This window comes from Chrysemys picta, chromosome 8, assembly GCF_011386835.1.
Source record: "Chrysemys picta bellii isolate R12L10 chromosome 8, ASM1138683v2, whole genome shotgun sequence".
In the NCBI taxonomy this organism is placed as follows: Eukaryota; Metazoa; Chordata; order Testudines; family Emydidae; genus Chrysemys; species Chrysemys picta.
This window is the reverse complement of record NC_088798.1, coordinates 16,849,833-16,866,007: the sequence shown is the minus strand read 5'-3', so window position 1 is coordinate 16,866,007 and position 16,175 is coordinate 16,849,833. Positions and strand designations below refer to the sequence as shown.

General features: G+C 39.3%; 1 protein-coding gene across 8 annotated transcripts in view; it reads right to left on the bottom strand.

The window, feature by feature from the left end:
* PATJ (PATJ crumbs cell polarity complex component) overlaps positions 1-16,175 on the bottom strand; it is a 212,504-nt gene that overhangs the window by 40,103 nt on the left and 156,226 nt on the right. For all 8 annotated transcript variants that reach the window (XM_065555402.1, XM_065555403.1, XM_065555408.1 and 5 more), the window contains 4 exons: positions 15,603-15,695; positions 8,313-8,387; positions 7,685-7,802; positions 5,781-5,917 (listed from right to left, as the gene is read on the bottom strand). In XM_065555402.1, the coding sequence (XP_065411474.1) occupies positions 5,781-5,917; positions 7,685-7,802; positions 8,313-8,387; positions 15,603-15,695 (423 nt within the window). The remainder of the gene's footprint in view (positions 1-5,780; positions 5,918-7,684; positions 7,803-8,312; positions 8,388-15,602; positions 15,696-16,175) is intronic.

Here is a 16,175-nt window from a genome sequence, read left to right as displayed (position 1 = left end):
AGGAGGAAGCTGCTCCGGAGTCCAGCCCGGGACTTTCCTGCAGCCCTCCCAGCCGCTCGCTCTGCTCTGCCGGGGGAGGGGGAAATCCCGGACATTGTGAGTGCTTTACAAATTCCCCCCGGACGCTATTTTTAGCACGAAAAGGAGGACATGTCCGGGTAAATCCGGACGAATGGTAACCCTACATTCAGCAAAGAGATGGAAATAAAGGCCCCGATAATTCTCGCATTTAAGTTAACAATAAACATTCCCATTAACTTTAATGGTGCCCCCCAAAAGCACACGGTATTTAAGAAATCTATGTAAATCCCAGAAGTATGATCACAGATACTTAATTCACACAGACTTTAAAACAAAAAAAACAAAAAAACAGCCTCATTGATTCATTAAGAATTCACAAAGGCCAAGAGGATGATGCCTTTATGACTACTTTTTGTTCCCAATTGCATTAGTTAATCTAAGAACTTGGAACAGGTCAACTCGTGAGACTGATCAACATGTCTAGAAGTACTCTTTTCTACATATGATACAGTATCAGAGTAGCATGCTTGTGTATGTATATATTTGATATCCAGATATAGCTACATCAGACAGAGCCTAAAGGCAAATATTTTATTGCCTACAAAATCTCTAGTGTCATTAAAAAGACCCAAACTTTCATTAGTAATAATAATTAGCACTTATAACTTTTTACTTTTAAATCACATCAAAAGCATTAATTCATACAACAACCCAAGAGGTAGATATTATCCCCCATCTTGTAGACAGAGAAAACTAGATGTGAAAAGGGAGTAAGTGATTTCCTGAAAATCCACAGAACTTTGCAAGCCATAATTAGAAGCAACTTCTGACTTCCAGTGTTCAGATTACACCTATCAGTTAAGTATGACATTTTAGTTACACCTATCAAATGGCTATAAAAGCATGGTTAAGAAATTAAAATTAAATATTTTACCCTCAAAACCATATTTGCCTCTTCTCTTGGATAATAAAAAAAGATTTAAAACATAAGATTTCTATAGCCATTTTTGTTTATAGTTTCATTCATTGTGTAATAGACTATTAACACTTTATACCAATATTCAGGAGCAATATATTACTACTATCCTCCAGGGGACAATATTATGCTCTTCATCAGTAGAGTAACTCAACAAATGTATTCCATTACAAATAAATTTTAGCACTGGTTCTTATTAGTGATTGTACAGAAAACCTCCCAAATTTCAACTGAGTGTAACCAATGTAGTCATTGCAAACAGCCTGAAAAAAATGGCTTTAAGAGATGTGAACTTGCTTTCAAAGAGGTGTTGACCCTGAAACTTAATGATGCCAACTTAAATGTCAATAGTGTTAACTATTTCATTGCTGAATATTTTATCAGAAACATTCCTCACCATAGTAAACCAACCTAAGGCTTCCCCAGGTGCTAAAAGCCCTAAACTGTCCCCTACCTGGTACCAATTCCTCTAGCTTGACTTCCTCCTCCAATAAATTCTACAGTGAAGATACTGTATGCATTTTCAAGAGTGCTCTTCAGTAAACTGAGAATTAAAAATGTTGGGGCACCATAAAATTAAACTTAATACCAAATTTGATTAACAGAGTACTTTTTTGGTTGTGTTTTTCATTTTCATATTTAAATCAATTAAAAATGCTTCATTTTTAAAACTTTATCTGAAGCTGTCACAGAACTTCCAGCCTCACACACCACAGAACCCAGGCCCTTTAACACAGAATTTAGGTCAATGTTGCTGTGATGTATGGGGCCTTGAGTAAGTGCTATGTAATACCAGGTGGGTTCCTAAGGTTTTTTGTTGTTCTTTACTTCCACACCCTAAGTTAAAGGAGACTGTTTATATCAGAGATGACTTACTTGGAAGGAAAGGAGAAGCCTTACCACACTACTCTTACAAAATTCATTGCTGGTCAAATTCACACAGAGGCTTCCCCAATTTAACTGCTATAAAGGAGAGACCATGTGTTGAAGAGATGCAATGTAAGGTAAGTGGGAAAACCAGCTCTCAGAATGAAAAGGATTAACTACTCTTCCTAAAATGCTAGGAGAGCACCAAGAAGAGAAGACAATCCCAACAAAAATGCTGACAGACATTTCAATTTTTCCAAGGACAATCCTGACTTCTCCAGATCTGTCCTCCCAACAATTACATTAGTTCTGTCTAGTGCTCTCCTTGCTTCCCCTTTGAGTGCAGCCAGAATACTCAATTACAATGCATGCACCTTGACAAGTTTTTTTTAAACAGAATATTAAGGTCTTCTTTCCGATAAACAATATTTTAGTTAAGAAACTGCATTCTCATCTCCCGTGGAAATTAACCTCCCTGCAACATTCTGCCATATTTTAAAGCCTCTAGTTTGTGACTTTTGATGATATTCAAGGTTATAACTTAAAAGTCATAGAATGTATTTCATTTTTAAGTGGTGCTTATTTTTGCAGGGCTGCCAGATTTACAATGCCAAAAGCCAGGGCAGTATATCATAAACTTAAAGGAGCTTCAAAATAATTTTGAACTGGACATTTCTATTCCATGAGGAAGGCTGTTGTGGTTCACTGTGTTAACAGTAAAAAAACCAGAGCAGCAAATGAATAATTAAATAATTTTGGCTGCAAATGTATTAAAAAAACATTTTGGGCTAGGTCTTCGTGTTCTTACCCTAGATTTCTTTCTAGATTAATTTAACAGCCCTAGCAAAAATACACAAGCTCTTCATGGACATGGATCAGCTGTGATATTAGCACATCACAGTATTATTGTGCCAAGGTATATCACTAAAGCACCTATTATTCACAACTCAATGACTACATAATTCCCCCCTCAAATGTTTCCACAAAGTTATCCACACACAAAACACATGGAGGATCCGACGTAACTCTGAAGGAAAGGAAAGAAGAAATATGTGCTACCGGCTGATTTTCTGAGAGAGCAGTGCAAAGGGGAATTTTTCAGTAGCTTCAATGTGAAAAGAAGTGCCATTCGCACAAGCCTGCTCTTGCTCTACCATTGCTTGCCTATCCCCATATGGAGTACATCTCTGTGACATCTACAATAGGTATCTCATTCCTATCTTCTACCTGTAGCATTTATACTCTAGGGATGCAAGACATCAACTCCCTATTTCTTTCAGACATGAGAGTGTACAGAGTAAATGGAGGCCTACAGGAGAGTGCTCCTGTTCGCTTGCTCCCTGACCTCAAGAACTCCCAATGGCCGCATTTGAAAAAAATATATTTTTAAAGTATCAAATGCAAGCATGTTGTGGAAGCCAGCTTCAAATTAACTTCCCTTCACTATGGAAAACTACAGGCCATGGGCACAATTTCCTGCCACATAAATAGGCCTGAAGTGGCTGCAGATATCTATGGGCCCTGAGTATCTAATAACTCACAAGCAGTGAAGCTACCAGTCAATTATTTTGGCTTTACAAATATAAAATTTACCCACCTATCCCACAGAATTGAAAATGAAGGATGAAAAGAAGCATGGGGCATGCTAATTAGCTATCAGTAGTTCCACTCCTTTGTTCTTACCCTATATCCCACAGAGCCAGAGGGAGGAGGAGAAATTTTTCTAACAAACGCAGATGGTATTTCCCTCCACTGTTCCTGGTTTTGTTTTATTATTCTCTCAGTTTTCACCATCACACCACAAAACAATCATCATTTCTTTGCCCTAGTGACAAACATGGCATCAAAATACGGAGAGCCAGGTCACCTGATGGTGTAAATCAGCTATATTAATCGATCTAAGTCAAATAAACCTGCTGAAGATCTGGCCCCTTTAGGTCTACAATTTGTCTGTAGTTATGCATATGCATGTCCCACTGAAGCGAAGAGAGATTGTGTGCATGTAACTGAAGAAAGAATCCCTTAGATCCCCACAGTAAATTAGCAGACCAGACTATGGTCTAATAAGAGCAACTTGTTTACTATGAAGTAATACTGCATGCTTTTGAAGGCTCAAAATGAACAAGATGAAGACCAGCTAAGATTTATTTTGGCAGGTCCTGTAACTTAAAAAAGGAAGTCAGACATGTTTGAAAATTTACTTCATACGATGAATTTCTCTATTGCTGAAAGCAAGTTGATAACTTCATAAATTGTTTTCTTTACAAATTTCTAGGTGGACGCTTTAATAAATAATCTAACAAACACAGAATCCAGTCTATAATAGCTATTGAATTTAGAGCACAGTGTTGGTTTGTTTTCCTGTTTGCCCCTCAGCAGAAACTTTTATGTATTTCATTACTATGAAATTCTCAGGAAAGATTTATAATGGATTAGTTATGACAGGATGCCACTTGGAATTTGAAAACATTTAAAAGAAGCAGCAAAAAGAGATGGCTCAATATAAAACCCCATATTTGAATCCCCTGAGTTTTAGGGATCTTGATAAAATGGAACTTGGACATAAACCATCCCACAGCTTTACAAAACCAAAACTGAACCAATGATGTTTGAAAAACTTAAACCAGCTCAACCCAGTTTTTCGAAACTCCATCTGAAAGAGAATCATTTACTGGAACCCTACACATTTTGGAGCTTCAGATAAATGGGACCAAAATTCTGAACTACTTCAGATCTGGGTTCTAATATTATAAAACCAGGACATGGCCTACAATTTATAAACAAAATCACCCAGTTGTGCTGTGTCCCTCTCATTTATATTTTGCTTAAGATGTGACTTCCTCTGAAATGTTTCAAGTTGTACCTGCTGAGAGTAACAGACCTTACTGCTTAAAGATGTATTACTATGTATTTTCTTGAATAACTGTATGTAAAGAGATTACGAAGCAACTCTATCAGCTTAACGCACTTCATGGCAAGATTCAAGATGACCCAATTCTCATGCAAACTGCAACAGAGCTGTATACAGAGAACTCTAGACTCAATTTGCTGATACCAAGAATTTAATGTTGAAAGTCTGTTAAATTATAGTACTATATTGTATCTCGCAGAGAAAGAGTGAGGAACTAAAATAGCAAATCACCTAGCACAAACAAGAAAGAAAAAGTTTAGGCTAGCTAACCTTTTGAACTTGCATATCGATGATATACTTTAATGGTGCTGAATACAATACAAATTAGGATGGTACTGACAAAAAAAATCAAACTTTTTAAGCAGCATGGCTGGAGGGGTAGACTAAACCAAGGAGCACACACAAAAGTAATAAAATTATCTTTGCCGATCTGTGTCCAGCCTGGGGTGGTACTGGCAGGGACTTAGTAGGTGTCCTGCTTAAACAGTGCACAAAATAAGCATTTGTGTTTTTAAAGTATGCAGGTGTTAGCACAAAGCGAAGCTGTGACATTCATTTTGTGATCCAGTCATGGACATTTCAGATTAAATACAGTAATTTACAATTTCATTATTTTTTTTAAAAATGAGAGGGAGAAGGCTTATGTGTAAAATAAATAGAGTTCATTCTAGGAATAATAAAAGTGAGCAACGGGAACTCATCGAAACCTTTAATTTACATGGCTTAAATTGTAGAAAGTGGGATACATAATAAACAATTATGATGGTAATGGAAGATCATAGTGAAAATATATATAACTGTCAATTTAAAAGGAAATAATAAATACTGAATCTTACATATCAGGCAAAACTACCAAGTTTATTATGAAAGCAGCTGTATGCCATTCACAACACTGAATAATTTAGCAGAGGCCTACTGGATATATGGTATTGCTTATTTCAAAATTTTCTTTTCCTTATTTTTTCTGCTTCTTAATTAAGGTAATGAATAATAGCTTAAACTCACAAGTGGAGTATCTTTCCCTCCTACAATGCTGAGACCAAGGCCTGATCGCCCCTTGGATATTTCTATAGTCATCTCTTGCCCTGGAACAATTGGGCATGTGGCTGGATCCACTGGCAACAGAGGAGGCAGTACATTGCCTAAAAACATTAAAAGAAAAAGAAATTAGTCAGCAATATTAAATGTACATATAATTGATCTAATAAGGATGCACATTAGTAATTAAAGAGCAAAAATCTTGCTCAATATCCCTATACAGTCATGTAGGAGGAATACTGTAAAGACAACCTAAAATCTGAGCTTAGAACTATTAGAATCTGGTGTGAAATTGACTTCACAATTGAGATGTGACTTGTGTGATTTTGATCAGTATGACAAAACATTTAGATGTGACAACGCAGTGTCATGACAGTGAAACACAGGGGATTTTTCAGGCTTACATTCAGGATTTTTTAAAATCAACTTGTCACTTAGACCTAGACATGGGTCATATGCACTGTTGCAACACTTTTGTTCTGCAGCTGCAAAGGGCAACTATCCAAAAGCAAACGTGGCCCAAGATATTTGTGACACAAGAGCACTTCTGATATTACTAATGACCATCCTTTTGACAAACAAAAACTAAACAATCTATGATCAAGTTCTTGTAATTATTATTATTATTATTATTATTAAAATGGAGAAAAAACCCTACTGTTTACCAATGGAACAGGAAATCAACATGGAAAGAAAAATTCCTTCAAACTTTTAAAAGAGTACTAAATAATGGGGAAAATGTTTCAAACCTTTTTATACTAAAAAAAAATTGTTACATTGTGGCAAGCAAGACATGAAAAGTAATTCTTCCACTCTACTCTGCTCTGATTAGGCCTCAACTGGAGTATTGTGTCCAGTTCTGGGTGTCACATTTCAGGAAGGATGTGGACAAATTGGAGAGTGTCCAGAGAAGAGCAACAAAAATGATTAAAGGTCTAGAAAACATGGCTTATGAGGGAAGATTGAAAAAATTGGGTTTGTTCAGTCTGGAAAAGAGAAAACTGAGGGGGGGGGGCATAACAGTTTTCAAGTACGTAAAAGGTTGTTACAAGGAAGAGGGAGAAAAAATTTTCTTCTTAACCTCTGAGGATAGGACAAGAAGCAATGGGCTTAAATTGCAGCAAGGGAGGTTTAGGTTGGACATTAGAAAAAACTTGCTAACTGTCAGGGTGGTTAAGCACTGGAATAAATTGCCTAGGGAGATTGTTGAATCTCCATCATTGGATATTTTTAAGAGCAGGTTAGACAAACACCTGTCAGGAATGGTCTAGATCAGTGGTTCTCAAAGCCGGTCCGCCGCTTGTTCAGGGAAAGCCCCTGGCGGGCTGGGCCCGTTTGTTTACCTGTCACGTCCGCAGGTTCAGCCGATCGCGGCTCCCACTTGCCGCGGTTCGCTGCTCCAGGCCAATGGGGGCTGCGGGAAGGCTGGCCAGCACATCCCTCGGCTCGTGCTGCTTCCTGCAGCCCCCATTGGCATGGAGCAGTGAACTGTGGCCAGTGGGAGCCACGATCGGCCGAACCTGCGGTCGCGGCAGATAAACAAACTGGCCCGGCCCACCAGGGGCTTTCCCTGAACAAGCAGCAGACCGGCTTTGAGAACTCCTGGTCTAGATAATACTTAGTCCTGCCATGAGTGCAGAGGACTGGACTAGATGACCTCTTGAGGTCCCTTCCAGTCCTATGATTCTATGATTGACCCTTTGGAACATTAAAATAAAAAGAATAAAGCAAAACGTGTCTAAGAAGGACTAAAACAATCCCAGTTATAGGAGAATATTATAACTCATTTTGACAGTACTTGCTATGATACTACTGGGATAACTTTGCCATTAATGTAAGCTATCTGGCAGAAAGAAATGATTGGGTCTCACTATGGCTGGTGAACTCTGCCTCTGGAGAAAGATAAGAAGGTGTTGGTGCCAAAGATATCTCATGTAAACTGGTGGGTGCTTTGGTTGAAGACTTGGATTGTTTTAACTGATTGAGGACCTAAAAGAAAGGAAAGGAGAAATCAAAATAGTTCAATTGTTAAAATAAAAAAATACAAAGGCAGCATGTGTTGTTCTGAAATCAACAGTAGCTATCGATTAAAGCACAGTATGAAGATCTTTACATTAATTGGACTGGCAATAGAAAATTCAGTTTAAGAATATTTAATATTTTAAAAAGAGCCAAGTTGGGTAGGTTTGATACTGTGAATCCAGAAATGCCTGAAAAGAAAGTCTGATGGAATTTCATTTGGTAAAAGAGACTTATCTGAGAGACAACATTCTGAATTTTTAAAAACAGGAAACTGTATTCTTAACACAGTCTTGCATGACTATTTCTACATATTTAAAGAGAAGGATATTTTTAAACCATTCAGTGTTCAAATAAGAATTAGTTCAATCTCTTCTCAGTTATAGACGAGCCCTGGTAGCGTAAATTGTGATACAACAAAAATTTCTTCAATTAAACTTCCCTCCCCCCAACCTCACCCTCACATATAAACACACATACATTTTCTGGAAGTTGCTCCACCAAATCCTGCTGATCTACCATCAACATCTGTTTGTCAGCTTTGTTTCTGACATCCTAAACAGGGGAAAGGGTAACTTTATTAAAAAAAAAAATAAGAAGTCACATCAGCTTCAACTTTCATTTAAATTAAATTTCTTCAAAACCAGAGAAATCAAGCCTCTGATTCTGTAATGTGATACTATTTACACACGACACACAATTACACTATGGAACTCTTTGCTACCTCATGATGCTGAAGCCAAGGATTATCCAGGGCTATAAGTACTTAATTTAGCAAAAAGAACTGGAGTACTTGTGGCACCTTAGAGATTAACAAATTGCCACAAGTACTCCTGTTCTTTTTGCGGATACAGACTAACATGGCTGCTACTCTGAAACCTATTAATTTAGATGCAATATAGAGGTTGGGAGGTTAGACTCCTGGGGAGACAGGGAGGGGAAGCAAAAGGGGGTGAAATTATGCCACATCTGTCTATTGTGGGGTCTCTTGCACCTTCCTCTAAAGCTTCTGGTACTAGCCTCTGTGGGAGACAGGTTACTGGATTAGATGCGCCATGTGTCTGGCAATTCACATGTTCCTATGTACCTAAGAAATTAGAGTTGGGTATGTGTCTAACTTTAAGCATATTGAGTAATCCCATGGGATCAGGAGCGCCGCCCTAGGCGGCAGAAGGTCCCGCCCCGAAATGCTGCCCCCCAGAGGCGGCGAAAGGTCCCGCCGCCGAAATACCGCCGCGGTCGACGCCCCCCAAATTGTAGTGCCCTGGGCGACCACCTAAGTCGCCTAATGGGTTGCGCCGGCCCTGCATGGGATCTTGTTGAATTGGGCCAACAAATAAGAGAGAACTACACAGTGATCTAATCCATCTCTCCCTTGCCAGTGCAAGATTATTCTCCACAACTAAATAAATACTAATAATGTTTCATCTAGTCTTGTTATAAATATCTCAAACAAAGGTGCTTCAATCTCTTTCCAGACACAAATAGATCTCACTGTCAGGAGAGTTTCCTTAATATTCTGTCTAAATTCTTCTAACCTACATTTCATTCCACTACTTCTAGTTTTATCTCCTTGTAACATCCTAAAGAATTCCTGTCCTTCTTTGGCGTATACCCTCTTCAAATGTTTCCAGACAGTCATGACTGTTCTTCATTGTCTCTTAGCCAAGCTACATAAACTTATGCCAACATTTGCAGACTTAGGTAACTAAACACAGCTCTTTATACCCATGTTAAAGCACCTACATAAGCAGCTTGATGTTCAGAAATGCTGGGCATTGACTTCAAAGGATATTATTGGTACTCAGCACCAGTGCGAAAAATCAGGACACTTATTAAGGTGCCTAAATATGGGTTTGAGTGCCTAATTTTAAGTACCCACATTTGAAAAATATTGGCCCTGTTTCCTCAAGTCTCATAAAAATTAATCATCTAAGGGTAAGAAAAACAGTAGGAGACCTCTGCAACTGTAAAAGAAATACATTAAATTATTTTAAAGATTTCCTTTAAAGTCTGCATAGATAGCAGGAAGACAAGGTAGAGAAAGTTTACTCTGTTACCAGACATGGCGAAGGAAAAAATATGTAAGGGAAGATTACAGATGTTGCTTTCTAAGGGATTATTCTAATGAGCTGTGGGAATTATTTCATTTGCTCCATCATTCATTATTATTATTCTTCATTATTCATTTTGCTTTATGGGATTCAAAACGTGAAACTACATCTCACATGTATCAAAGTCTTTGCATATTAAGAAGTTATTTTATTACTCTTAGCTTCAAATTCATATTAACAGACATTAACTTGTTGAAAAACACAAGGGTTATTGTGAATCTATCCCTGAAAATTTCTCAAATGCTTTGTGCTCAGCAAGGGTTTAATCCCCTCAAATGTACCAGAAACCACTTTATGAAATCCCTCGGTTACACATTGGGTGCGACAAGAACACAGCTTTCAGCTGCATAAAAACAGATCAATGTTCCATGTTCAGATATCTTGAATACAATGCTATCTGTTTAATATTAATTTAATTATCCTTTCTATTTACATGATGTAGCAATGCATGCCCCACATACATCAAGAATGCAAGCTGCTTGATGAGCACCCTCAGTTATCACTCAAACCATTTTCATCTCAGTCAAGATCCAAATTGTGAAAGAATCGCTTTATGGATTTAAAAAAAATTCCATTCTTTTTCTATGACCCTTCATAGGAATCAGCATAGCCAGATCCTCAGAAAAACATCAAAGCATTCTGTCAGCTAACCTCAACTACCCCGTTAGCACTGTATTTAGTTGGTAGCACTTTCATTGATCCCAGATGAGAAATAAGTTCCCTTCTTTCCCCCCTCTATCCAAACAGGTCCATGACCAATTCAGTTATGTAACTTTGCACTTCTACAAGTGATGAACTGGCAGCATAGTGTCCCCCGGGGCAGCCTGACAAATTTACCAAGAGTTAATGGACACAGTGAGTTGAATCACTTTATGGCTTTCATCACTTGGTTGGACGTGTCACCCATGCTGTGGAAAACGCAAGTCTGCTGGAAGTCACTCTTAAAACCCTCATGTCAAAAACATCCTGAGCTGTTTACATTCTTAGAACCTCCGAACATAAATGAAAACATTCTGCACTCAGTCAGCTAGTACAATCAAGAATGTCTGGTGTCATGGTGAAGCTTTCAGCTGGACTCATTTGAGAGAGAATTTTGCATATAAGTTTGTATTTTTTGTCATAAATTTACAAATAAGGTAAACACTCGTGGTGACGTGACTCTATGGGCAATAGCGGAAATATTATGCTCTCAGCAATAGGACATCTTTTTCCTTTGGCCTTGACAGTCACCAAGAGACTGGCAGCAGGAATCTCTGTTTATCTTCTCATCTAAAGAATGAGTCATTGAGCATAGACCTGCAATGTTAGCAAAGAGCAAAAAGTTCAAGTAGCAGTATGGGCCTTGAACACACAACTTTCTGGCTCGGGGGAAAGCAACAACTGTTAAGCCACTTATAAAAATGAGTATTTATATAGCCAATATTATTGAAATCTCCAACACCCTTTGTCAACTCCACATTCTAGAGTTATTTGCCATGATTCACCAAGCAATTTTCAAAATTTGGATTTTGATAAAGATCTTACACAGCTTACTTTCCACCCGGTCGCCACTATTTTTACAGCCTATTCTGTCCCTAGCTCCAGGGTCAGTATCATCTGAAACCACCAGGATGTTCCTGGTTAACCTAATAGCACTACCGGTATATCCATCCTCCAAATCCTCCAAATTTCACCTTCTCTTCAGTTTGACAACTCCATAGATAGGTTAGATAGATAGACAGATGGATAGATGATACTGACTCTGGAGTGACTGGATTTACATTGGGTGAGTTTAGACCATTGAGTGTAAGGTCATTACTGATAGACTCAATGGTCTAAACTCACCCCAAAGTAAATCCAGTCACTTCAGTGGATGTACACCAACATATACAGGATCAAGACTACATTGCCTAGTGGACAGAGCACTAGACTGGAACTCTGGAGACCTGGGTTCTAATCCTGGCTCTGGCAAGTCAATTCACTGCTCTGTGCCTCAGTTTTCCCATCTGTAAAATGGCAATAATGATACTGAGCTCCATTGTACAGTGCTTTGAGATCTGTGATAAAAAGTGGTATATAAGAGCTAGGTATTAATTATTATTATTATAAAAACAATCTTATCTTTCCCCTTAAATTCTTCTCTTCTTGCTCTCTGTCATTGTTGACACACTAACATCCTTCCCGTCTGATAATGATATGATAATCTGAGTATCACATTGATGCCTTCTTTCCCCACATCTTTCCATTGTTTTCTTTGGACTCTTTCCCTCATTCATCCATTCCTGTCCGCCCCTACTGTCAATGACTTAGTTCATGCTTTCATAACTTCCTGTCTTAATTACTACAACCTTGTCCTCACTGGTTTCCCCAATTCCCAACTTTTCTGCTCCATTACATCCAAAATGCAGCTGCCAACATAATCTTCCTTTCCCATTGCTCCAGCCACATCTTCCTCCTCGCTCCTTTTTTGGATCTCTGAAATAGCTTCCACTCTTCTACATTAAACTCATGCTTCACCTCCTAATTTTCAAAGAATTCCAAAATGCCACCCCCAACTACATCTCTTGCCCTCATCTCCTGCACTGTAATCCACTCCATAATATCTGCCCAAGCTTTTCTCCTAACTTTTCTTTGTCTCTTTCACCCACTTCAGACTTTGTGTATTTTTTTCATATTAATTTGTATCTCAGTTTCCCAGCTGCAAATAAGGCAGGTAGAGTAACAAAAGTTTGCATGTACAGTTAGAATTCATGCATTAAAACTCCAGTTCATTCGTATTCAAGCCCATTAACATTGCAGAACTTCTGGGGTGGTTTGGACAATTCAAATGCACAAATTCAACCCATGAGTGCTTTGTCAATCAGGAATACAAACAAACCAATGTTAGCTTGGTGGCTGATTTCAATGCTCAAATACTATATCAACTTCTGGTTCTTTGCAAAAACTCAGTGGAGTTCCAAGTATTTGTTTGTAATGTTCAAATATTTTCAAAAAACAAATAGGTTTGCAAAAACCAAAGACTTTGTGAAGCAAAAGAAAAACAACTCCCCCAAAAACAAACAAAAAAGCCATTCCTTCAATGAAAATACCTTACATAGATTATGCATAAATAGCATGTCTCAATTAATGCACTACCTGAAGAACTATACTAAACTCTGTGGGGTGGATCAGGGCCGGCTCCAGGCACCAGCTGAGCAAGCTGGTGCTTGGGGCGGCAGATTGTTGGAGGTGGCATTCTGCCCAATCCTAGGGCGGCACGGCCGCTTTTTGTTGTTGTTTTTGTTGTTGTTCTTGTTCCGCTCCGGCTGCCCTGTAGGGGGCGGCGGCGCGGAGAACCAGAGCGCCCTGCAGGGCAGTCCTCTTCCTTCCCTCCCCGCCGACCGGAGCGGAGCCCTTGCGGCAGGTGGCGGCGCAGCGGGAGGGGGCGCGTGGCAGCGCCCCTGCTGTAGCCCTGGCTGCCCCCTTCTCTCTCTCTCCCTACCTCCCCCCCCCCCCCAAGCCGGTCCCGCTCCGGCCGCGCCGCAGTTTTTTGTTGTTGTTGTTGTTTGTTTTTTTTTTTGCTTGGGGTGGCCAAAAAGCGAGAGCTGGCCCTGGGGTGGATGGTTGGGGGTTGGGAGGCAGACAAAATGATTGTCCCAAGAAATTTTATGTTTCTGTGGGTTAGTCACTCCTCAGCATACTTAGGATTTCTCTATTTTAACCTCTAACAGAGTCTTAAAAGAAGATTAAGGCACAACCCCAGAAATTCTAGATTTCTGATAACCCACAATCCTAACACATTAAACAACCACCACCACGTATCAATGCAGAGTTTGATATTTATTACAGCACACACTCTGACAGAGCCACATTAAACCAGAAGTTATGGATTTGATGCAGAAATTCTATAGCCTGTGTTATGCAGAGGGACAGACTAGATTATGATAATGGTCCTTTTGATTTTAAAAATGTATGACACTAGGATATAAACATGAGTGTGATTTACAGCCACAAGCTTTTTTCTGGGGCATGGAAGATATTGTCGAGTAGATGTGAAATCCTTGTTGCTGAGTATAGCTCAAGAGAAGGACCAGGGAGCTGCATGCAACTGCTGTACCTCAATATAGAACAAACTGTATTTACATCTCAATCATGTGAACAGTTGTAGGAAATCATACACCTGATTTTCCTCTCGCTTAGATAAATCAGGAGTTACTCACTAAAACTCAATTGTACTACAATAGCGTGAAAACAGAATGAGGCCCTGTGATGCTGGCAGACCAGGCACCAGCTCATGCCAAAGTCCCCATGTCTCCGCTGAACTCTGATATATACATAGCTGAAATCTGTCTGGCTCACTTGTGGGTTAATACTGATAGGATAGGTATTAGAATTATAAGAAAGTGTTTGGATTCTATTCAATGCTTGTGAGTTGCTGTATTCATTAATCTGACTTGTAATATCTGCGTTCCATATTGCAATGTAATATTTGAAGGGATGTATTACGAGCCTCTATGACTGCATGAATCACCATATAGGAGAGGGCCATTAATTAGTGTGAAGAGAGAGGCTCCTTATACACCCATCCGGAAAGAGGAAACCCATTGATACCAGACTGGCCACAGTTGGATCTTACAACTGGCAACTCCCTACATCTGGATTGAGGAATCATCAACAAGAGTACTAATGCAGGGGTTCTCAAACTGGGGGTCAGGACCCATCAGGGGGTTGCAAGCTGTCAGCGTCCATCCCAAACCCCGCTTTGCCTCCAGCATTTATAATGGTGTTAAATATATAAACATGTGTTTTTAATGTATAATGGGGGGGTCTTGCTATGTGAAAGGGGTGTCCAGTACAATAGTTTGAGAAACACTGTACTTAAGGCTCTTAGAGTTGTTCTGCAACCCTTCTCCCACTCCCCCCCAGGGGGGAGAGGGGCGAGAAGTCCACTTGCATGACTTATTTTCATCAACTGAGTTTGCAACTGAGAGCATATGGCAGGAGGGGGATAAAAACACCAAACGAAAGGAACTAAGGATCTCTGTGTTGGAGGGATTTTGGAAGAGCAAGGAGTTTCTTAGGCATAAGGAAGAGATCCCCATCTGCTTATTCTGGGTTAACCCTAAAGGACAAATTGAGCTTGCTGGTTATAGAAGCCTCTATTACCACTTAAAACCTAACTAATTCATGTGTCTATATTCACTTGCTTTAACCATGTAAATAACTAGCTTCCTTTTCCTATTTAATATATCTCCATATAATTTATTATAGGAATGGCTACAAGCGTTGTCTTCCATGTGAGATCCAAGGTATTGGGAAAGTGACTGGTACTTTGAGACTAGGAGTAAAATGAATATTGCTGTGATCCTTGGGTTTAAGGGCCATCTATCACAAAGATACCTCATCTGGGTGACAAGACAGACCAGAGTATCAAAGGGAAGTGCCTGTGATTTTGTTTTAGGCTGTTAATACACTTGAGGAGTTTGCACTTAATGCAGCTGGTTGGTGAAATCTAAGTTTAGGACTCATGACCAATCTGGGGTTTGTGCCCTAGTGTTTTAACAGTCTGCCCTGAGGTTGGTACTTGTGCTCTTGCACCACAGTTGGGAGTGTCCCAAACCCATTTTATGTTAGCACTTTTCAAGCTTTGAATTTTGTGGAGGACTAAACACATTTCTTTAAAGATAGTGACACTTACCATTTTGATACATTCATCATCAGTCAAGCTTTTCATGACAACTTCTGAGCTGCAATCTTCTTCACTGCTTGCATGTTCAGTGCCACTGTGATCCTGGTAAAGATTGTTTTAAAAAACAAAACAAAACGTTACCCCTAAATAGCTCATGATAAAATTAGACAGCATTTATTTGATGTGATGCTTGTTTGAAATAAGGAAGAAGATCCACAATGAACCATCACTGATTAAAATCAGTGTTACACGTTTCAGAAGGCAAGTGCTGGTCTTTATTGGTCAAGGATCAATTTACATTAGGACCACTTCTTCTTACACATCACTCCATGAATATTGAAATCAGCACTTAGGGGACAACTATTCTGACCCTACTGAGGATGAAGCTCATGAACCAGGAGGAAAAGGTGTTTTACTGAATGGTGCTCAGCTATGGAACTCCCTTCTGCAATAGGTGAAGATGAGCACATTTTCCCTCCTTTACAGCACATGCAACATACACCCTTTGCACAATAGAGGCAGTAATATGACAGATGAGGAGTTTTCTTCCTTCTTTAGAGGTCTCACACCAAGAAGAGGCAA